This window comes from Cydia amplana, chromosome 10, assembly GCF_948474715.1.
Source record: "Cydia amplana chromosome 10, ilCydAmpl1.1, whole genome shotgun sequence".
Taxonomy (NCBI): Eukaryota; Metazoa; Arthropoda; class Insecta; order Lepidoptera; family Tortricidae; genus Cydia; species Cydia amplana.
Genome location: NC_086078.1, coordinates 17820889 through 17845861, shown reverse-complemented (window position 1 = coordinate 17845861; position 24973 = coordinate 17820889). Strand labels below are relative to the sequence as shown.

Genomic DNA, 24973 nt, shown 5'->3' with positions numbered 1-24973 from the left:
GTGAGTAATTAATAATGTCAACATGCGCCATGTGCAAGAGCCAGTTAGACTTCTATCGTATCGTGATTAAAACAACTTTGCTATTTAACTTTATCAGGCACTTATAAATTAAACTTTATTAAGTCAGGACCAAGTCAGGACTAAGCTGCAATTACAAACCGTTCATAGTAGCTCGGCCACATTTTGCTCGGTGAAGTGAAGTGAATTTAAGTGAAAGCTTGCGATGGAGTCTAGGCTAGGAACCCGCTCAGATATTTCTTAGTACCTACCTACTTAAGTACTTATGGTATAGCCTCTCCAATGTGTATTGGGCGCAAATAAAATTATATTAATTTAATTTATATTTTTACATTTTAACTACATTCAACTTATACTAATTTTATCTACTTTAAGCTCCATTTGCAATGATATTTTTCCATTTGTATGAAAAGAAAATAGTAGTACGAGTATAATGTATGTGCATTGCAATGTGTAACTCTTATATAGCCGGTTTAACAGCGCGAAATTCAAATTGTTTATGGGACGATTTCCCTTCGCGCCAACTTTATCTACTGACGGAAACGGCTTGACAGACTTTACCACTGAAATTAGGTCTAGAAATGGTCATCAGCATCACAATGTATTATTTGTTGAGTTTATTTAGATGTGAGGCTTTAGTTTAACTACTTACTTTGGATATAAGGTGTATTGAGATAATTTAGAAAGTGGGGTAATTTTGAAAATTGCGTATACTGTGTCCACATTAAGCAAGATGCCATAGAAAGCATTACTGTAAGTAGTTTAAGTGTTGTTAAAGTATATGAAGTGCTTCTGGATTGATGGATATTTGGCATTTTCAAAATTACCCCAATCCACCTTATAGTTTAAGTTTAAGAATATTAAGATGAACTTTGAACTTGGGTTTAATGTGATAATTAATGTAAGTCTGGCTTTAAGTATTGATTAATATGTAATAAATGTTTTAAGATTTATAAACCTGATTTTATTTAAAACAACTAACTGAATTGAGTAGTTTTTCATTCAAATCTAGCTCTTAATATAGTATGCTCTTATGTAACTTTGGAGATTACAAGAAAAACATCATTTCAAATATATGTTTATAACAAGTTCCATAAATGCATAAAAATGTGTAAAAATATATCTGACAACATTTTTGCTTAAACATTAACAACAATAAAAAATGGCAGCTGAAGATATTAACGTGGGCACATGGCATGACGGCCACCATCTACGGGGACGCTCGCACCGGTTATATTGCTCGCCAGGTCACTGGCAAGGAAGGCAATGGTCGCCGCAACCTCATCAGGCTTCCCCGGCCTCCCCAAAGCATGAGTCTCCTTAGTCCTCTCCAAAAACGCCTTATACTGTTCCTCGGTTAACCCTCCACGCCTCTGCAAGTTAGTTAAAATGACTCCAGGATTCACACAGTTCACTCGGACACCTTTCGGAGCGAGCTCCAAAGCTACGCACCTAGTGAACTGGTCAACGGACGCTTTAGAAACGTTGTAGGCCAGGACGCCGGGGAAAGATCTGATTCCGTTCACACTGGAGACGTTGACAATGTTACCTTTCGTTTTTAAAAGGTGAGGAACTGCTAGCATGTTTAAATAGTACAGTGAGCGTACATTAGTGTTCATAAGCCTGTCGTATTGCGCCAGGGAAGTATTCTCAATGGTTCCGGTCTCGATAATACCAGCATTATTCACCAATACGTCGATCTGACCGTAATGATCAATCGTTTTCTTCACAATGTTCTCGATATCGCTCTCTTTCGTCAAATCGGCGGGGATGGAGAACGGAGTAGCGGCCTTATCGCAGTCGCTGACTGTTTTCTGAAGGTTCTCAACGTTTCTGCCGGTGAGACAGAGCTTCGCACCGAGTTTGGAGAGGAACACAGCTGTTGCCGCGCCTATGCCGGAGCTGGCACCGGTCACAATCACAACTTTACCGGCGAAATTCATTGTATAACAGTGAAAATTACACTGATTTAAGACGCGCCCGGCGAATCTAGTTGTAATCTTATCTGAATATAAATAGATAACACGAAAATAACCGACAAAACTTGTTTACAGCTTTAATATAACATAATATTCAGCGCGTTCTAATTTACAACAATTTATTAGAAATAAATTTTATTTAAAATTGGCCAATCAACAAGAAGCATAAGGTCCAATGTCTGAATTCGAACCAATTAAAAAGTCGACCAACAGTTGACATCTCTATTCGTGCGAAGTTGCCGCAAAGACAACCAACCAATTAAAATCACATAAATGTCATAATGTCACTGACCTTGACCAATAGCAACAACTTCATGAAATCGGAATCAGCATAATCGATTGTACCTTTTGAAGTGGAATCGATAGGTATAGTGTGTCAAAGGTCTGTTTGATTTCAAACATAGACAGAGAGAATCATACTATCTTTGTCTTACACTAGTACTAGCACCCAAAAGAAAAGGATGAGTATAGTTTTTTTTGTTCCTATTTACTGACAAGATGTTGTTGACCCAGTATATGTCATGTTTGCTTGCTTTGTTGGCTCTTTAGATTCGCCATAGCCTAATGGATGTTGATTTGAATAGATAAGATTGACATAATAACAGTGACACATCATTTGATAACATTTTTACAACGTAAACAAATTTAAATAATGTAGAAAATACAAAAAAAAATACTACCGACTAAATTTAAAGTGTAACATAATTAAACAATGGGAGGAGCTGTGAGTAGAAGACCGTAATATGCCTCACTTCCTTACAACACGATTACTTTCTTCAACAATGTTTTTAGAAAGAAGTCATCCACATTCACATAGGGCAAGCTGGTGTGCAGATAGCGAATGCATGCTGGGAGCTGTACTGCTTAGAACATGGCATTAGAACTGACGGTATAATGGCTTATCCTGACCACAACGACCAAGGATTCAATGCATTTTTCAGTGAAACTGGAGCTGGCAAAGTTGTTCCAAGAGTAGTCATGATTGATTTGGAGCCAACCCCTATAGGTGGAAAGCAATCATTATTATTTACAAAAAGTTCTGCCTTTTAACTCACTGTCTACCCGTTTCGTTTACTATTGTTACCGATTTCAGATGAAATTAGAACTGGGGCATATCGTGAATTGTTTCACCCAACTAGTTTGATCACCGGCAAAGAAGATGCTGCAAGTAATTTTGCACGCGGTTACTTTGGTGTAGGTCGAGAAATGATTGATCTTGCTCTAAACCGGATTCGATTAGTAGCAGAGGACTGCCAACATCTCCAGGGGTTCATAATCTTTCGATCCTTCGGAGGAGGAACGGGATCAGGCTTTACTGCTTTACTGCTAGAAGGCTTGGTCAAAGACTATGGGAAGCTGTCCAAAATCGAATTTGCGATATATCCGTCTCCTAGAATATCGCCTATAATTGTGGAGCCCTACAATGCAGTGTTGACGACTCATGCTTGTATGAACACAGAGGACGTCTGCTTTATTTTTGATAACGAAGCTTTGTATGATATTTTGGCACGAAGTTTAGAAGTGCCGAGACCTACGTATACGAATTTAAATAGACTGATAGCTCAGGTACTACAAAATACTAAGTAATAGATACAACAACTCTGCTCGGGCTTTTTAATATTTGTTGCATTTGTAAATTACAGGTGGTTTCATGCATGACGGCATCTATGCGTTTTGAAGGTTCTTTAAACGTCGAATTGGTGGAGTTTCGTACAAATCTGATCCCTTACCCTAGAATCCATTATCCTTTAGTTACTTTCGCTCCTTTCGTATCAGCTTCGCGCGCTTACCACGAGACTATGTCAACAAGCCAGCTAATGATGGCTTGCTTTGAGCCGGCCAACCAAATGGTCAAATGTGACCCCAGGAATGGAAAGTACATGGCTTGCTGTTTACTATTTAGGGGCGATGTTAACCCAAATGATATCAATTCAGCTATAAATCAAATAAAGAGCATGAGGACTATTCGTTTTGTTTCATGGTCACCTACAGGATTTAAGGTGAATATAAGTCTTTCTATTGTTTCATTGGTCTAAGGCAAGGTCTAATGCAAAAAACTATTTTTAATCTGTTTATTTTTTATCTGTTGTGTTGATAGATTGGGTTAAATTATCAGCCACCGTTGACTGTGCCTGGAGGGGATCTAGCGGCCTTACAAAGAGCAGTCGTTATGGTGTCAAACTCTTCAGCCATCAAAGTTGCTTGGGAGCGAATCACCAAGAAATTCTCGTTGATGTACGCTAAACGAGCCTTCGTACATCATTATGTCGGCGAAGGACTGGAAGAAGGAGAATTCAAAAATGCTCTTCAGAATGTTAAAGCTTTGTCAAATGATTATAGAGAAATGGAAAGCTGATTATCATTTGATTTAAAATATTTGGATTGAATGTATGGTGTATGGTAGCGTTATGTGCCGTAAATAAACTGTGGAATTGCATTACATAGATTTAATTACGTAATCTACAAGAGAGTCATAGGAGATTATAGGTTTTGTAAAGCCCAAGATACCCTTGTAAGTTTTACTTACGTAAGTACTTTAAGTAGGGACACAGTTATACTACTGAATGAGAGATGAATAGGTATCGTTATCTCATTCTAACAAATAGCTTTGTCCCTACTTACGTAAGTAAAACTAACAAGACTTGTAAGTTTTACTTACGTAAGTAGGGACAAAGCTATTTGTTACAATGAGATGTGTATCTTAGGCCTAAGGATGGGCAACACTCATTATCATTAACATGACACATTTAAAGCTGCAAATATATAGGTATAGGTGAGATACCATAGCAAAGAATACAATACCCGCCATAGGAGGTATACTTGGTTAACCAGATCTTGACAGTAGAAAAAGGCGGCAAATTTGAAAAGTGTAGGCGCGAAGGGATATTGTCCCATAGAAAATTTGAATTTGGCGCCTTTTTTTTACTGACAAGATTTGGTTGACCAGCTATATAATGAGTATCGATAACCTAGTACAATTATGACAACATTATCGACATATTTTTATGTGGCAACACTACCATGTGCTACCATTTGACATTAGTGACATTTGTCATTGTCATATTTGCGATTTCAGAGTTTGCGTTTGCGGGACAAGAATACTCTCGAAACCAAAAATATTTTTATTTACAAATATTAATTCGTTCTCATCTTTTGAGTCCAAATAGGCAAGTAAAGTTGACAGATCAATAGTGAACAAACCGCTGATCAAGTTTACTTAAAGTGCCAGAGTCATATTTCATAATACGAGATAATACCGCTTGCGTAAGTAAATGTATTTTCGTGGTATTTTACTTTATGCTGCTAAAATATAAACTTTATCTAACAATTGCGACTGCTACAAGTTAGCTAGTCAATACATGCATGTATCATACATTGTCCTTAAACACATAAATTGTTTCACGCAACAACACTGTGATTTTTAAAATAACATAAAGGTAAAGGACTAAGTTCTAGTCAATTAACTAAAAAACTAAAGGAATTTTACCTATAAATATAAGTTCATAATATAAATTGAATAAGTAATCAGTGTTTTTCTAAAATGTTATCAGTGGCAATGTGGAGTGTGGCGCAACTGTGCCGGTGCTCGGCTCTGCGGGCGCCGGCGCTCGTGTCCGGGGGACGAAATGGATTCACACAGCTAGCTGCCCGACAGCTTGTGCCAGTTCGGACTAGCACTAACTTGGGATGCAACAGAAGCAGAGTATTTAGGGTAAGTGTCCTACTAATAAATTCATTTATTAGCGGCCAACTTGGATCAATATAGTGACAGTTTTTATCTTAAGGCTAATGTTAATTATACATGCGATCCTAACATTTAATACTTAGCAGGAAAACAAACATGTTTATTATTAATTTTTTACAAATTGTTGGTACTCTAAAGGTCTTCCAGTTACTTAAGATAATATTTAAAAACATAAATAATGTGTCAAAATACTTTTTTAATATCCTCGTGGTGAGACTGGCACCTTTATTTTGGAAAACATATTTGGATACAGCAGGGTAGCTATTAACCTCATGATGAACGGTTTTCAAAATTTGCCAGTTTAAAATTAACTCTGTCAATTTGAAAAGGAGTCAAAAGTTAATTGGGGCCTATTATATTATGTGTAAGATGCGAGCCAGGAGGCTATATAGCACATTTATGACATCCACACAGGAGGGGCTAAACTATCAATTTCTTTTATTTTTTAGTTAGATAGTTACTCTATTTTTGAGGATAATTACATGGACACAGACACACATCATTCGGTTCTCGTATGCTATTTTATTTTTATTGTCATTTTCTTACTTAATGAATGTTTTAATTAGGTATACAGGATTTTGACTCTTGGAGACCCTATACATCTCTAAGGATAATTTGATTAACTACTATATATTGTAATCTTTTAGTTATGATGACACTTAGAGACATTTACATCTCTAAATAATTTTAGATTATAGTTTTGTATCTTTGTGTTCTTTTTTTTTCAATACTATTGTTATAGCGTTTTTTTTTGTAATTCGACATTTAGAGACTTTATACATCTCTATGTAATACTTTAGTTTGATTTTATATTTGCGGCTTAGAAAGTTGTATTTTATAATTGTATATGTGTTTTTTTTTGGCGTATGTAAATTCCATGTTGACGTGTAAAAGTGCCCTTGTGGCCTATTTGCTGAATAAATGTTGATGTTTGATGTTATATTTCAGATAAGCGAGCTCCTAAAGTCAAACAACGTAGTAGCCCGTCTCTGCTCCACTTCACCAAAACCCAAACAAAGCAAGGCAGTTGGCTACTGGCTGCTCGGATGTTCCGGAATGGTCTTCACTGCGGTCGTGCTAGGTATGGTTGCTGGTTACATTATATTTGTATACTGTGTTTATTATGTTGTTATTGTGGCGCTCAGTAGGACTAATGGTAGCAAGTAGGTACAGAGGGGCTACCGAGAACAGAAATCCGCAAATTGCGGGGATCTTTCTCTTTTACTCCAATGAAGGCGTAATTAGAGTGAAAGAGAAAAATGCGATTGCGAACTTCGATTTTCGCGGTTATAGCCCAGAATGGTCATACTGCTTACTTACTGACAGCTGACATTCATGATTTCACTTACACATTTAAAAGGGCGTTTTTCAATTTATGTCTAGCTGGGGCCCGTTTCTCAAAAGCTTGTAACTTGTATTACAAGCGGATGTCGCTTTTTGACAGCTTTTGTTAGAAAGGGACTTCCACTTGTATTACAAGTTACAAGCTTTTGAGAAACGGGCCCCTGGTCTATGGAATAGGATTTGATTTAAAACCTTTGGGCATTATTATTTAATTTTGGATACTTATAAAGGTAGCATTGAGTAAAAGTAAGTATCTCTAACATTCCTATTATTACCGATGCCAGGTCACTCTTTCTTGGATTTTTTAGCTGTAGTTTTTTAAATAAGATTTTAAGTCAATGTCAGGTACCTAAAAGTTAGAGATGATGTGAATAGAAATAGTAGAATATGTTTAGCATTTAAAGTTTGAAAACAATCTGTGATGTATTTAATGATGTAGATTATTCTTAATAAAAACATTGAAAAATATTGTTTGTTTTAATTATTCAACCTGGGGGTTATATTCTAAAGATAATATGATAAGTGCAGGAAAATATAACAAACAAACATACAACATCGTCTTATGTTTACATTTCGTAAGATAGGTACCATAGTATGATATACATGTGTCTGGATTAGATATGAAAACAGTATAGAAATGTATTCTATAATAATAAAAATATATATTATCAATAGCAGTAATTAAAGCAGATGAGAGTCAACTGGGCGTAATGCAGCACTAGCGAAAACCGTAAAACCGTAACAATTATTGATGTCCTGTGGCCCCACACTAGGCTGTGCCTGTCACGTGGTAGCCGGATTCGTAATTAAACATGTCCCTACACTACACAAATAGTCTTAAAATACTTTATTCGAACAAAATTACTACTACATAATACACCCTTAAAGACGAATTTTACAAGGATGAAAAGTGAAGGATTTATTTCCTCGTCGTCTAATAACTCTAATATAAGCATACAAGGTAGGATCCTATAGAAGTGGTATACGCGTGCCTCCGTGAGGGACAAAACATAGGCAATGCGACACTATGATTGATCGAATTTATTTGTTGCCCACCATAATCCATACTAATTTATGGTGGGGAATAAAAAAAAATGTGAGACTGACAAGGACAAACAATAATAGCGCTTTCGCTGCTACTCCTACTGAAAGATACATAAACCTATCCCGTTCGGTTATTTCCCCTCACCCTTCATGCCTGATCCAGTTAAAATACTAGATTCATGAATATACTTGGTCAACCAGATCTTGACAGTAGAAAAAGGCGGTAAATTTGAAAAATGTAGGCGCGAAGGGATATCGTCTCATAGAAAATTTGAATTTCGCGCCTTTTTCTACTGACAAGATCTGCTTGACCATCTATATATGGTTTGTGTACAGGTGGTGTGACGCGTCTCACAGAGTCCGGTCTGTCGATGGTAACATGGAAACTGCTAGGGGAAAAACTTCCCACCACCGAGGCGGAGTGGGAGTCAGAGTTTAGCAAGTACCAACAGTTCCCGGAATATAAATAGTAAGTAACTGCTTAGTCAAGTTGGTAGGTCTACCTGATCTACCGGCATCAGCATCTGGTCTATCAGAGGCCGTACCTAATTAGTTCAAATAGTTTCAATTTTTTTTTCTATGATGCCCTAATTTCACATCGGTGACAGGTGCGATAATTATAAAACATCACTATTGCTGACGTCACAGGCATCCATGGGCTACGGTTACCGCTTACGATCGGGCGGGCCGTATTCCTGTTTGCCACCATCATTGTATTATTTAAAAACACTTTATTATATCGGAAAAAAACAGATATTTCTCTTGCGAACTTTCTGATGGTAAGCGGTAACCGTAGCCCATGGATGCCTGTGACGTCAGCAACAGTGATGTTTTACAATTGTCGCACCTGTCACCGTGGTTCCAGTTTGGAGCCAGTTGATAACTTAATATCCTTGTTTCAGTAAAAACCAACACATAACCCTGTCAGAGTTCAAATGGATCTGGTGGATGGAGTTTGCGCACCGCACGTGGGGCCGGTGTATAGGGGCGGCCGTGTTCCTGCCCGCTGCCTTCTTCTGGATGAAGGGGTACCTAGACAAGGGGATGAAGGTCAGGGTGGGGGTGTACTGTGCGCTAGTCGCTGCTCAGGTAAGAACAGTAACTGTAGGGGCGCTGTATAGGGGCGGCCGTGTTCCTGCCCGCCGCCTTCTTCTGGATGAAGGGGTACCTAGACAAGGGGATGAAGGTCAGGGTGGGGGTGTACTGTGCCCTAGTCGCTGCTCAGGTAAGAACAGTAACTGTAGGGGCGCTGTATAGGGGCGGCCGTGTTCCTGCCCGCCGCCTTCTTCTGGATGAAGGGGTACCTAGACAAGGGGATGAAGGTCAGGGCGGGGGTGTACTGTGCGCTAGTCGCTGCTCAGGTAAGAACAGTAACTATAGGGGCGGCCGTGTTCCTGCCCGCTATCTTCTGGATGAAGGGGTACCTAGACAAGGGGATGAAGGTCAGGGTGGGGGTGTACTGTGCGCTAGTCGCTGCTCCGGTAAGAACAGTAAACTATAGGGGCGCTGTATAAGGGCGGCCGTGTTCCCGCCCGCTGCCTTCTTATTCAGAATAGTCAAGTTTCCTCACGATGTTTTCCTAATTTTGAAAATATATGGGTGATGCCAAACAGTATAATTTAATTGTCTAATTCTTGCATCTATTAATGCGCGCTCCGTGAATTGTACTTACGTAAATACACTGATAATTAACACATTCATTGCCACCCAGCCAAATAAGACATCCGCGCCATAGGTACAACAATTTCGTCATTGGGCGTTTTTTTTTGTTGTTCCAAACACTTTTTTTCAAATTTGGGTTTTTTTATGTTATTTCTACTCAGAATCACGAGCTCTTTCTATCCTAATAGGAGAAAAAAAGTGTCCTAAGGTTTTTATTTCCATTCCGTCACCATTTTTCATAGACTTTGTATGGTGGTCGCGTAATGGAAAGATCGAAAAATGTATGGAAATTTTGGGACACTTTTTTCCTCCTATTAGGATACAAAGAGCTCGTGATTCTGAGTAGAAATAACATAAAAAATCCCAAATTTGAAAAAAAAGTGTTTGGGACAACAAAAAAAAAAGCGGCCAAGTGCGAGTCGGACTCGCCCATGAAGGGTTCCGTATTTAGGCGATTTATGACGTATTAAAAAAAAACTACTTGCTAGATCTCGTTCAAACCAATTTTCGGTGGAAGTTTACATGGTAATGTACATCATATATTTTTTTTAGTTTTATCATTCTCTTATTTTAGAAGTTAGGGGGGGGGGGACACACATTTTACCACTTTGGAAGTGTCTCTCGCGCAAACTATTCAGTTTAGAAAAAAATGATATTAGAAACCTCAATATCATTTTTGAAGACCTATCCATAGATACCCCACACGTATGGGTTTGATGAAAAAAAAAATTTGAGTTTCAGTTCGAAGTATGGGGAACCCCAAAAATTTATTGTTTTTTTTCTATTTTTGTGTGAAAATCTTAATGCGGTTCACAGAATACATCTACTTACCAAGTTTCAACAGTATAGTTCTTATAGTTTCGGAGAAAAGTGGCTGTGACATACGGACGGACAGACAGACGAACAGACGGACAGACAGACAGACAGACATGACGAATCTATAAGGGTTCCGTTTTTTGCCATTTGGCTACGGAACCCTAAAAACGCCCCATTATAAAAGCTGTAGTACCACAATCCCGACTATCGAGTCGTTCGGCCTGGGAACGAAATCATAAAATACCCTATAGTCGGGTTTTCGGCACTAAATGTGCTAACTTGAATTGTTTTCCAGGTATCGTCTTGGGTCGTCCCATTCGTTATTCGTCAAGTTCTTAAATTAGTCCTATTCTGTTTTCGTCACTCATTCTACATTGAAAGCCACTGACGATTGTGACGAATGTAGAATGGGTGACGAAAGCAGAATAGGACTAATCTAAGAACTTGACGAAAAACGAATGGGACGACCCAAGACGATACCTGGAAAACAATTCAAGTTAGCACATTCAGTGCCGAAAACCCGAGTTTTTCGTCAAGTTCTTAAATTAGTTAAGAACTTGACGAAAAACGAATGGGACGACCCAAGACGATACCGTTTTCCAGGGTCTGATGGGCTGGTACATGGTTCGCTCCGGTCTCGAAGACCGTTTCCAGGGTCCGTCGGACGTGCCCCGCGTGTCGCAGTACCGGCTGGCCGCTCATCTCAGCTTGGCGTTTATTCTGTACGCGGGTCTACTCGGAGGGGCTCTGAGAGTTCTACGGCCATTCCCGCCAGGCACCTTACAGAAGTAGGTATACTAGTATCAAAGAGAATAGAGTGTAAAGAGAGTTACTGTCATGGTAAATTATGTAGTCACAGTACATTATCCGGTTAAGCTTTGGATTCCTCCGAAAACGGTGCCGTAATATGACGGCCGCTATATAGCGTTGACTGACGTCACTAGAACGTTGTCTATGTAAACAAGATGGCGCGGTTTCCTAGACGGCGTTACGTTACGTTGATTGTCAACGTAACGTAAGATGACGGCCGTCATGACGGTGTCGATAGTTTCGTGAACGTTTTATTAGATAGCGGTGACGCCATTTTGAATAAATGACACGAGATTTGAATAAATGATTCCGTACTACGATTATTTTCCTCTTCTGATGATATTTCATCCTCCAAGTAAATTATAGATGATCAAGCAAATCTTGTCAGTAGGAAAAGGCGCGAAATTCAAATGTTCTATGGGACGTTATCCCATCGCGCCTACATTTTTCAAATTTGCCGCTTTGACCTTGGTGGCTGACGGTGTGTTATGACGCCGTGGTACTTTCCACATGTCGCCACCGTAAAGACGGCCGTCTTTTGCGGCCGCTATATGACGGCCGTCATATTACGGCACCGTTTTCGGAGGAATCCAAAGCTTTACGATTATGACGATTAGGTTATGGCGCCATCTTTCGAAAAGATTAGACCATACCTTTGGCCTATTGTCGGGTAGATGGCGTTAAGTTCAATATTTAACAAATTAACACATATCAGTGAAAGAATAAGGGTCAAAGTCAAATGGCGTTTTAACAGTTTTAATTTTTTGTCAAAAGATGGCAGTGAATTTACTGTGGCTACATATTTTACGTTGACAATCTGCCTTTATTGCAAATTATCTTTGCTAGTATCTGTAGCAGTACCATGGCTCACACTGTTAACTTTACGTCAGTGGACCTTATGCCTTTTGTAATAAAGTTCACGGATGTACAGTTAGCTGCCCGTGAAGCTGCTGGTTTTAGTTACAGATATGTTTCTTTAGGTATACCTTACCATAGAGAAATATAGTAAGACAAGAGTGCTCACTCCATACATCAGTTCAGACTATTAATTTCAGTGTCTACATCTAGCATCGAGTAGCGGAACTATCAGTACTGCTACTTGACAATAGATGTAGCACCAACCGGAAAGTCTTATCTCAACAGCATAAGACTTTCCGGTCGGTGCTACATCTATTGCCAAGTAGCAGTACTGATAGTTCCCCTACTCGACGCTAGATGCTAATAGTCTTTTTGGTACTAAAACTGATGTATGGAGTGAGCACTCTATGTATTTTTGTCTCTATGACCTTACCTACATATATACCATGTTGGCTTTTCTACCTATTATAGGCATGTATTTCGGGCAGAGATGGGCATCATTCGAATAAACTTTTATCGGAATAATTATTCGAATAAACAATAATTCACGATTTTTTTATTCGCGGATGATTTATTCGCGAATGATTTATTCGCGGATGATTTATTCGCGAATAATTTATCCGCGGATAAATCATCCGACCACTTTTCAAATGACGAATGATTTATTCGTTATTTCATTCGAATAAATCCACGAAAAATATTTAAGTTTATTGGCTTATTCCATTCAAATAAACAACACGTTTAATATGACTTGTTTTTACTGTAAATTTGTTCTGACAAGTTAAAGATTGTTAAGGGTTAAAGGATAAGCCCAGGTAGTATAATAAACAAAGGATTAGCGTGAACAATAAATTACTCACACACAAAGTTATATTAGTAACTTTCTAGCCAGACACAGAAAGAGATAGCTATATACTAAAAGAGTAAGAAAACCAAATTTTCTTAGCATTTGTTTGCTTCAGAGCGAATCTCACAACGCGTAATTTATATTTACAGTAACTATGTAGGTAGTTATAGGACTTGCAGGTAGGTAGTTGTATCGCACATCACAGTTGCCAAATCTTTCGAAACCGTGAAAAGTTTATTTTAAGGTATTCCAATAAACAAATTATTCGTGGCAATTCATTCGACGAATAAATTATTCGCGGATGAATTATTCGACGAATAATTTATTCAAATAAGAATAATCATCCGAGATTTTTATTCGTCATTCGCGATAAATTTTGTTATTATCATCCGTTATTCGTCATTCGAATAAATTTTGCCCATCTCTGATTTCGGGTAGGTAGTATTCAAAACCCTGTAAGTGTTGTGAGAATAGGGAATATGACGCGAAACTCTGCGTAGGGGGCGCCACTTCCACAATCCGTCACAATCTAAGGGTCTACCGCAAACGAGAGAGTCTAAATTTTGTTATCTAACCTCTCTATCACTCTTGCATATTCGATCGATGAAGAGGCAGATAGCCGAGTTTCGATTTCGCGTTTCCCGGTAGGCCCTTTGTAAACAAACCGCCCTGATGTATTAATGTCATATTTTATTGTCTGTGAAAACTTGTCAAAATCAGTTTAAGGCACAGTATGTATAAATTACTCACTATGGTTTACGAAAGGCGCTAGTGCTACACTCTTGCGGCAGAACATTGCAGAAATACTTAAGAAAATTGTGTAAGATAATCCAAAACACTTTATTTTTTGTTACAGAATTAAGGAACTAAGAAGTGTGACGGCGCTTGCACATTCCGTGAAGGCGATGGCCTTTTTCACTGCATTATCAGGTGACTAAGGATCATTCAATACAGATTTCAAATTACCTACTTAAAGAGACAGAAAACCTAAACCAAGTTTTCGGAGATTTCAGGTACCATAAATGTTTCTGCTATGGCTGGATTTTAGGGTTCCGTGTCCGAAAGATTGTCATCATAACAGTATCCTATTAAGCTTCCCCTGTCCGTTCGTCTGCCTTTTCGCAAGCAAGTTTTACCACAAAAAGCATAATAGGCAGACGGTGTAATTTGCACAGAAATCACAGATCGCGTTGTTCTATTGCAACATCAAATATTAAAAATATGATAAAAAGAAATATTCTTCACTGTGACTAAATTTGTTCAAAAATCAGTAATAGAGGCTCTGTTACTTTTTTGACTACGATGTGTTGTCATTGAAAAATTGTATTACGAAAAATCCATCATTATATTTAATAATAGTTTGTCAAAGGACTGTCTCATTTCAAACATAGACAGAGAGAATCAGGTTTATGCGTCGTTGGACTAAAAGTAAATATGGCGATGTATAAAAATGTCTAGATATAAAATAAAAATTGGTCCGAGTATTAGAAAGCCAATACTTCAAAATGTTTAAGTCTTATCAAGTCGGAATATAAAAATGACTACTTTCAAAGTATACAAATGTCTAAGTCTTATCAAGTCGGAATATAAAAATGACTACTTTCAAAGTATACAAATGTCTAAGTCTTATCAAGTCGGAATATAAAAATGACTACTTTCAAAGTATACAAATGTCTAAGTCTTATCAAGTCGGAATATAAAAATGACTACTTTCAAAGTATACAAATGTCTAAGTCTTATCAAGTCGGAATATAAAAATGACTGAAGAGTAATTTTAAAATACATTGCCATATTTACTTTTAGTGTCGCAACATATTTATATTTGGTCTAATATACAGATACACATTTTTATACTTTGTCAAAATTATATACGCCCGAACTTATGCAAGTAGACATTTTTATACATCGCCATATTTACTTTTAGTCCAACGACGCATAAACCGAGAATCATACTATCTTTGTCTTACACTAGTACTAGCACCCAAAAGAAAATGATGAGTATTTTTTTTTTATTATATGGCTTTCCCTTCTTGTGGGTCAGGAGGGATTTTGCCAATGACGACGTTTTAAGACGTACCACGCACGATAAGAATGTTCGGTGAAAAATTTTGATTTGGTATAGGAATTGTGCTGGGAACCTAAAACAAAAAACATTTATTGTTACGGACAACACAGACAACACATGACGTATGCATAATTTATTAGAAAAAAAGCGGGAAAGGTAACAGTTTAGACAGTTAGGAAGCATGCCAACATAAGGAGAAAAATAAGGTGTATATATAGATATAAGATGACAAGAGTTTTAGTTAGAGTGTAGAGCAAATGTAAAGACGTTAAAGTTTTATATTATTTTCTTCTATGTGTTTAAGAATAATTCCAGTGATGGGAAAATGATGAGTATAGTTTTTCTGGTTCTTACTGACTGACAAATTGGTTTGAACAACTACAGGTTGTAATCTAAAACGTGATACAAGATAATCAAACCTGAATCTTTTCATGATTTTGATCTTTTACTATGGAGTCAACTTTGTAAATTAACAATAAAAAAAATCTTTGCCATACATTTTTGTCTACCTCTCCTTGACCATTTCTATGGAACGGCTCAATTTTTTTTTAATATTACAAAATTGACCCCATAGTAAAAGTTGTTCAAAATCATGCAAAGATTTAGGTTTGATTATCTTGTATCACGTTTTAGATTACACCCTGTATATTTGTGTTACAGGCGCATTCGTAGCGGGTCTAGACGCAGGTCTGGTGTACAACTCGTTCCCCAAAATGGGTGATAATTGGATTCCGGACGACATTTTAGCCTTCGCCCCTACTGCGAGAAACTTTACCGAAAATCCTACCACAGTGCAGTTCGATCATCGTGTGTTGGGTAACTATAACCAGTGTATATGGAGTTTCTGTCATTATATGTGACGTCCCATGGCAAAAGGTACCTTATGGCGGCTGGCGCTTACGTCGCATAGCGCCGCAATTATATTGGAGCGGCGTTAATAATAGCGTAAGCGCCAAACGCCATAAGGTACCTTTACCGTGGTACGTCACATATAGCCACAGTACATTTACTGCCATCTTTCGACAGAAGATTAAAACTGTTTGAACGCCATTTGACTTTGATCATTATTCTTTCACTGATATGTCAATTTTTTTAATGTCAAAAATCAACGCGATCTACTCGACAGTAGGCCAATAAGGTATGGCGCCGTCGCTCGAAAAGATTGCACCAGTGCTTTGTCAATCCCTACAATAATGTCAAGTTTTTGTTTTTTTAATGCTCTGGATGCCAGCACTTTAAGCCAAATCTCATAGAAAAAGGGACAAGCTTTGACAGTTGCCAACCCCATTGTAACGTATTCTGGCCAATAAACATTCCTATTATATTGTATAGGCCTGATGACAGTAACAAAGAATCATGGAAATAATGGTTTCAAATAAACATATATGTTAATATGGTTCTAAAAAATGGCCCAGTCTCAGTATAAACATAAGGATGATTAATATATTCAATAAAATAAAAGTGCAAAATTCTCCAATCAGCCATTTTGACTGAAACGCCAATCAGAAGCGAGCTAAGGAGTGACGTCATCAATCCTCATTGACTGTAATCCATAAATCCTCACCAAAGAGTTTGGAGGTTCAAAAAAAATATTATTTCGCCACTAAACGTTTATTACGTTAAAAAAATATTATTACACGATGTGTAGTAAATATTTATTTGTAATTAAATAAATAAAATGCTAAATAATACGATATTTCGCCAAAAAACTTTTTTAATTATTTGGCTGAATGGAACTATCATTGCCATGTTCGCTGTTGGAACCAGAAAAAATGAAAAATTAAAAAGTAAAACCGGCGCTCGGTGATTTCACTCAGAATTGGCATGTATCTAAATAATTCATCTTAAATTGCAACCGTGTGAGAGTTTTTGTATAAAATGCGTTATTGTGATTAATGTTTGTAATGTATTTATCATCCCTAATCGTAAAATCGTAATATATGGTACTGAATTGACAATATCATTCGGATTCAAGGGAAAATTATCTTTACAATGTATTCAACAGGCATTATAATTGTTAACTTTCAAGTTTTCTGGCACTGTTCATTAATACACCGTTTAAGTATGTTTGATTTATATAGATAATTCATCATTCTTATGTATTTTCATATTTTAATGTTCAGGTTTATATAATCCAATTAAGGAAACTGTAAGTCTACTATATTACTAAATGCTATTGTATCCAATGTAGCAATACGAGACTGTTTGTTTCTAAATAAATAAAATAAAAAAATAAAAAAATTCGTAACTGTAAGTATGTAAACAATGTCTATCAACCCTTCCACCAACTAATTCGTGACGTCACAAATCGCTTGCGAGGCGTTTTCGCGCGAGGTTTAAACTAGCTATAAAAAATGCAATTATTTATACTGGATCAACCAAATCTTGTCAGTAGTAAAAGGCGGCAAATTTGAAAAATCGCGGGTTAGCAACACTGTGTTCGAATAATTCCAAAATCGCGTGTCATCTGTGTGTTATCTGTGGAATGTGGATCGTGAATGACAGCCATCATCTTATTATTTGTATTGTTTACATTCTGAATCGTTTCTATTTCAAGAGAAATTTCTGCTGTCACCATTAAAATAACAAGATTATGCATGACCTCAAGCAAAGCTAAGGTGCCTACAATGTACAATCATGCTCGTTGACGGTAAACATTACTAAAATTTGAGGTTATGATAATTCACTCGAACTGACGTATGAAGGGCGGAAAGATAAACACGTTTTGGTTCGATGTACATTGCTGCTTTTCTTAGCGCAATTCTGCTCTTTGAGTGTTACATGGTGTTACCCTACTTTAATTTGCAGTACATCGCTACTGACAAGATTTGCTTGACGCACTATATGTTAAATCTTATGAGTATAGCTGAAATATTGTGTTTTTCGGAACCAGTACAAGTGTACCGACAATCAATAATAAAAGGGATTTGAAAATTTGTCATCAGGCCTATTGTCTAACGTGTAGGTACGACAACGCTAGCGCTGGCGACGGCGCTGTTCCTGCAGTCCCGGCGCGCGCCGCTGTCGCCAGTCGCCAGGAGGGTCGCCTGCGCCGTCGGCGCTATGGCGTGGATGCAGGTATAAAAAAAAAAAAGTTTATTCAGAGATCTTGCTTACAACTAATTACATATATTCTTCTGCCAAACCACAGAGTGGTTTGTTGGCAGACGAGGCTCCTTTATGTATATGCAAGCTAGGTAGTTGATAGGTAACTTAAACTTAGGTATCTACTTAACCCTTTACCGCATGCGCAGCCCTATATAGCAACTGTTAAAGTTCATTTTTAAACAAATACTTTTTATTTATGACATGAAGTAAGGGGTTAACTCTATATTCTTAGCGTACAGTAAAAGAAAATCAAAATAAAAAAAAATGTAACGTATTATTGACTTTGTATTTTGTTTAATAAAAAACCACCATCCACTTCTTCCTCGCGTTGTCCCGGCATTTTTGCCACGGCTCATGGGAGCCTGGGGTCCGCTTGACAACTAATCCCATGATTTGACGTAGGCACTAGTTTTTACGAAAGCGACTGCCATCTGACCTTCCAACCCAGAGGGGAAACTAGGCCTTATTGGGATTAGTCCGGTTTCCTCACGATGTTTTCCTTCACCGAAAAGCGATTGGAAAATATCAAATGATATTTCGTACATAAGTTCCGAAAAACTCATTGGTACGAGCCGGGGTTCGAACCCGCGACCTCCGGATTGATGGTCGCACGCTCTTACCGCTAGGCCACCAGCGCTTCTTGCATATTGGGATATAATGTAATTTATTAATAATAATGTAATGTATCTAATTTAATTGAATAACTGACATTGTAATTGTACCTATCCTGATATCTTAATTAAGCTGATTATTTAATTCATTTGAATATTATATAACAACGGAGCCTAATACCTAAATAAATTGACATGTAATTATTAAATTATACAACGGGACTTAATCGCGTATCTAAGTTTTAAGATTTACCTCCGACGTTTCGAGGACGGCGTTGTCCCCGTGGTCTCGGAGAAGACTGGCTTAAGTTGACATCAGCATCGTCTAACCGCGCGAGTTTTTCGAACTACCCGCACTTGGTCTTGTTTATCCGCTTGAACGTTTTGCGCACTAGGGATGTCACTCTGTCGACACACAACACTAACGATATTCCTCCTCCTCCTCCTCCTCCTCCTCGAAACGTCGGAGGTAAATCTTAAAACTTAGATACGCGATTAAGTCCCGTTGACATGTAATATTTAAAATATTATAAATAAATGACTATGACTACCCCCTCCAGGGGGGATTTGATTCTTCTTAAAGCAGAGGTGTAGGGTTGGAGCCTGTGTAGCTTTATTTGACGTTCATAAGTGCATTGCATTTTATGCCTAGGTACTTGAATAATAAACAATTTTTCACGACACCAACTGGTAAAGGCTCTCTTGATTGTTCAAAAACTGATAGCAAAGTTGCATTTTACTCACATGCGAGGCAAAGTAATCAAATGCAAAATTTGAATTCTTTATGTTTGCTGGTAGAATTGACTTTTGAATGATGATTTTGAATGATAAATATTTCATAACATTAATTTGGATTTGATTTCATTTTGTTGGATGTCTTAGTTAATATTTACTTCGGGTTGGTGTGGTGAAAATATTTGTCTTTCACTCGGAGGCAAATTTTCTCTAACCCTCGTGCTTTAAAACCCTCGCAACGGTCAAGATTCCATTTTTTTAACTATTTGCTACACTCATGGTTCAATTTTGGAATCTCGCTTGCTCGGGTATCAATATTAGCACGAGCGGTTAAACAACAACTTTGCCCCTTTGTAAGATCTATAACTATTGTGAGTCAACTGACGGTTAATATTTTCCCACAGGTGGGCCTGGGCATTGCCACACTTCTCCATTACGTCCCAACCCCTCTAGCCGCGAGTCACCAGTCCGGCTCGTTGGTACTACTCACCTTAGCCATCTGGCTCACTCATGAAGTCAAACTGCTCAAATATATACCTAAATGAAAGACTAAAAAGGCCCCGGCATAATAGTCATGTCTGACTAAAGATTACATAGAAGTTAACACATTCACTGTCCGTGCTAGTGTTGAGTCGCTCACGTGAGGCACCTCATTTGTACCACTCATTTTAATTTGTCGAAGTACTTCGTACCGCAAAAATGTCTTACTTCACTCCTCTATTCATTTTACTTGATTCTAAAATTATCTTTCTCCTAAAAGTTCTATTCTTAACCTCCAGAATTGCACTCCAATTAAATGTTACTATTTATTTATTTATAAAGGAAGTGATGAATATATATATGTATATACATTAAATATTTTTGTCGCCGTTGGAATTAATGGAATAGTCGACGCTGAAAATATGCTAGTACCTCACCTCATTTGAAGTAAGACATTGTAACACCTCATTTTAGAAAATGAGGTACTCATACAAACTCATTTTAAATTGATGTCCTACCCATCACTAGTCCGTGCCCCATATATGGGTCACGGCAAGCCTCTATTACAAAGCCGTAAAGTTTACAATTCAGATTGGGGCAGTGGACGTGTTAATGTAAACAAAACCAAGTACAGTCAGCAGCAGAAGTTGCTAAGCGGGCGAGGTGTTGAAAATGATCTTGATACGACTTTATTTTTAAGAGAAGAGCGTGTCAAGGTAATTTTGAACACCTCGCCCGCTTAGCAACCTCTGCTGCTGACTGTACAAACAATGTAATATTACACATTAATGTAATATGATCTTTTTTTTCCTTAGTTTAATTATACAGTTATTTCAATACGTTGCCTTTGCCAACAATCTAAAAAATTGCAGGAAATAATATTTGTTTCATTGGACTGATATCAGATTTTGAGATTTATAATCAGTGAAACAATTGTTTTTTGTGTTTTTACTATTTTTTTGCCATGGTCGCATTATCGATTGTTAATTTACTTTTGACCTATGGTTTTCGCTACTACAAAAAAAATCGTTCGATAGAAAATCGAATCGATAATTTGATGTATCTGCCTAGTCGATATAATTATAAAATATTTTTTTGCTCATACATTGTTCAAAGCTGCCATTTTAGTTGTACACTACACTTTTATTATTCTTCAAATTTGTTTTTTTTTTGTTATTTATGCTCAGAAAAAAAGTGTCCCAAAATTTCCATACATTTTTCCAACCTTCCATTCCGTTACCGTCATACAAAGTTTAATAAAAAATGTAACGGAATGGAAATAAAAATCTTAGGGCACTTTTTCTCCTATTAGGATCGAAAGGGCTCGTAATCCTGAGTAGTAATAACATTAAGATATCCAAATAAAAAAAGTGACAACAGTGTGAATGATAAGAAACTCATACATAAGATAAAATACTATAGTATAATTTAAGTTTTAAGTTCCATAATTAATTGATTAACAGTATTTAATACGCATTTATTTTGCACTTATTTCAAAGCATCACCCTTATTACATATGTCATAAGGTCGTTATCTAAGAATAAAATACGAACTATTATTCACAAGTGGTTTTATTTGAAAATTTAAAATGCTAATATTGCTTACACACTGAAAACTCTTTATATACAAAATTGCCAGTTTTGACTTTGAAATTCGTGTTAATCCGTTCAACACAGATAATTTATTCCAAGATTACTACTATACCATACAATGTTAACTTTAGGGACCGTGCACGTTAGAGGGTCTGCCATCTTGTGACCTAAATCGGAAACATAAACTTGACATTGACACTTCACGCCAAAGCAGAGGGCCTACCGCGAACACCTGAATTTCATTTTAATTACGGCTTAATTTGAGTAAAAGAGAAAGATGCCCGCAATTTGCGAACTTCGGTGTTCACGATAGGCCCTCAGGTGCTGCCCCCTACGCTCGCTTGCGCGTAGAATCTGCCATCTTGTGGCTTAAATCGGAAACTTAAACTTGACATTTACAGTTTGCAGTAAACAAGGGGCTCCTGAGCTGCCCCCTATAGTTCATGCACGTGCACGCTCCCTAAGAAACAGTATTTATGACAGTTTTTTTATTTGGGAAATAAAAACAGAGCTTAATTATATGCATTTTACAACAGAATTTGCTATATAGTTACTTAGGCCTGTTCATCGAGTTTACAGTATACAATTCTCCCTCTAAAATTCTAAATAATAAACGTGTTCCTTTCAATTTGACGCTAAATATAATCAAATATTATATATCAAACTTGTACAGTGGCGCCACAGGCGGCTAGCAACGGTACTACAAATGAAAGTCACCTTCATTTACAATTACAATGGTATTTTGTACGCAAACGTGTGCAAACCATTTACATTGAGACGCTGCACGCTGTTTACATATACACGAGTTATAGGAAAAATTATTTGACCCAAAAATATCATTTTTCTAAATTATTACTCCAACAAAAATATTAATTGATTGAATACGATAAGCCATGTCTATGACAAATGTATGCTTCGAATTTGACAGCTTATGCAGATGGCGCTGTGAGTCTACATATGCGTTCCGTTCAGTTTTTAGTTCTTATGGACATACCATGGTCCATTATGGACCATTGGGACAATTAAACTCTGGTTGTCAAATTTTGACGTTTAAAATTTCAATGACCACAAAACATGGCGCCGTACAGGGGGCCGATTTTTGAATTTCGATCACTCGATTTCGTGTATTTCGTTCAGTAATATCTCCACTACTACGCATATAAATTCTACTAATAGAATTGAAAACCAGTGGTCAATAACCACTCGATTCTAAATTTCTATCACTCGTATTTAAAAAAATAGCATTTCGCCGTTTTCCACCGATTTTCGAGTGACCAAATCGAGCGATCGAAATTCAAAAATCGGCCCCCAGCGCAATTTTTTTCTGCTTACAAACTCGGGGCACGATTTTTTCTTAGACCTAACTTTTTGCCGGTAACTTAGATAACTTTTTGGGCGAAAATAATTATTTTTTAAACTCAAACGTCGGTGTATGAAAGCCTAAATACATTCAACATATACCATCCTTAGCATTACTTCATAGTGAATTTGTTATCTATCTAAATCTATATTAAATACGGGCGTCATCCAAACCTATGTATTATTGATATTTGGCGGTAAAAATATTGATTACGAGGAAAATTAAAGGGGGTACAAAAATGTAGACTACATAATAACCATTAGCCGAGCGGACACTGTCTTAAATTGTTTAGCGAGTCCGCTAGATGGCGCGGGTGCACGGAGCGGGTGCCATTGTAGGTATAATCCGCCGCACCCGTCCGCGCCAGGCAGCAACGCTCATACTATTTGTGGCTTTCCATTAGAGAAGGGTCCTTATGCTTTATGTGCAATGAGGACCATTCTATCAGAATTTCTTAGGAAATTTCAGAAAAAAGGTCCTTATTGCATTTGTAGCATAAGGACCCTTCTGTAACAAAAAAAGACACATTTTTTGTTAATCAATCCTTCGTGCAACCGCGCCAGCTAGCGGACGCCCTAAAACGACATAGGTCGGTCATTCTAACTGTCATTTCATCTGGGATATAAACATGAGTAGCAGAATCACAACCTTATGTCGTCTACATAAAGTTCATATTATCTGTAAACATTGTACATCAGCAGGAAATAAAAGAAATGCAACTCTGTTCTAACTGAAAATGGTTTAAATTACAATATTGAAGTATTAGTACTACGGTTGGGACCGCGAGCCTTACGAGGATAATTGAAGGTATTGAAATTAAATTATAATATGTAGGTACTTAGTCTATAGTCTGACAAAAAAGAGTAGAAATTAAAAAGTGGCAATACTGTAGTGGCGTCTCGTTTTTCTTAGATTGATTTGAAAGGGACGACACTACAGTATTGCCACTTTTTCATTTCTACTCCTTTTTGCCAAACTGTACGCTTGGCTATAGGCATATAGCACCATGCAATATTCTGTATAACCATACATAAATAAATACTAAAGAACCTATAATATAATACTGAAGCCGCAAAATATAAAGTAGATGGTCCTATTCGACTCCATACGTACATATTTTCACAAATTTAATGTCAAATGCATAACAAAAGGTACGGGCCGTTCAGCGCCATCTACTATAGCTTTGAAACTTGCTGCTACAATATTATTTACTCGCCTTAGTATTTGTCTATGGTATGACAATAAAACCATGAAGATATGGCGAATCTGTCCAGATTTATTATTGCATATCTAACCTATGAGTTTATACGGATTTAAAGTCAATGTTAGCGTACGTATATACATGCAAACTGCATAAGCAGTTTGGTGAGTACCTAACTATAACATAGATTATGTATATATATATATATATGTGCCTTTGAAAAAAAATACATATGTGAATGAGTTACTGGTAACGGAACATGGCGGAATTTAACAATATCAAATGCCACTATTCACTGTCACTAATAAATAGGTGCTTTGGGATAAGTTCAGAAAAGTCAACCCACTCAATTACATACAATTAAGAATGTATTCAACAGACATTTCTGAATCCTTATCACACTTTCATTGAGTTAGAATTGCAGATGATAACTATAATATCGAATAGCTATTAAATAATAAAAATTAAAAACCCCTACGCATTAAAACCAGTTTATACCAAATATGTCTTACAACATTTTGAAAAGAGCTGATTATACTCTTCAAACTGCTGGAACGATTTTTATCACACATAGCTAAGAACCATCTCAAGGAAAATCGCGTTCACGTAAAAAAAGTTTGAGAGTTATACGATGCTACAGACAGACATTGACGTCAAACGTATAACACCCCTCTTTTTGCGTCGGAGGTAAGAAATTA

General features: G+C 37.2%; 3 protein-coding genes across 3 annotated transcripts; 2 read left to right on the top strand and 1 right to left on the bottom strand.

Moving 5' to 3' along the window:
* Nucleotides 1-1083: 1083 nt before the first annotated feature.
* LOC134651417 (3-oxoacyl-[acyl-carrier-protein] reductase FabG-like) lies at nt 1084-2093 on the bottom strand. Its single transcript, XM_063506521.1, has one exon. It carries the CDS (start codon nt 1959-1961, stop codon nt 1197-1199), a length of 765 nt encoding a protein of 254 aa, XP_063362591.1. The 5' UTR covers nt 1962-2093; the 3' UTR covers nt 1084-1196.
* A 614-nt stretch (nt 2094-2707) lies between these two features.
* On the top strand, nt 2708-4434 carry LOC134651381 (tubulin alpha-1 chain-like). The gene is made up of 4 exons (XM_063506473.1): nt 2708-3003; nt 3091-3563; nt 3641-3997; nt 4096-4434. The coding sequence occupies exons 1-4, from the start codon at nt 2892-2894 to the stop codon at nt 4351-4353; spliced, it is 1200 nt and encodes a 399-aa protein (XP_063362543.1). The 5' UTR covers nt 2708-2891; the 3' UTR covers nt 4354-4434.
* A 686-nt stretch (nt 4435-5120) lies between these two features.
* Nucleotides 5121-20187, top strand: LOC134651494 (cytochrome c oxidase assembly protein COX15 homolog). Its single transcript, XM_063506609.1, has 10 exons — nt 5121-5261; nt 5549-5709; nt 6691-6823; nt 8467-8599; nt 9033-9219; nt 11212-11396; nt 13980-14053; nt 15849-16004; nt 18154-18266; nt 20047-20187. The coding sequence occupies exons 2-10, from the start codon at nt 5554-5556 to the stop codon at nt 20185-20187; spliced, it is 1278 nt and encodes a 425-aa protein (XP_063362679.1). The 5' UTR covers nt 5121-5261; nt 5549-5553.
* The last annotated feature ends 4786 nt before the right edge of the window (nt 20188-24973 follow it).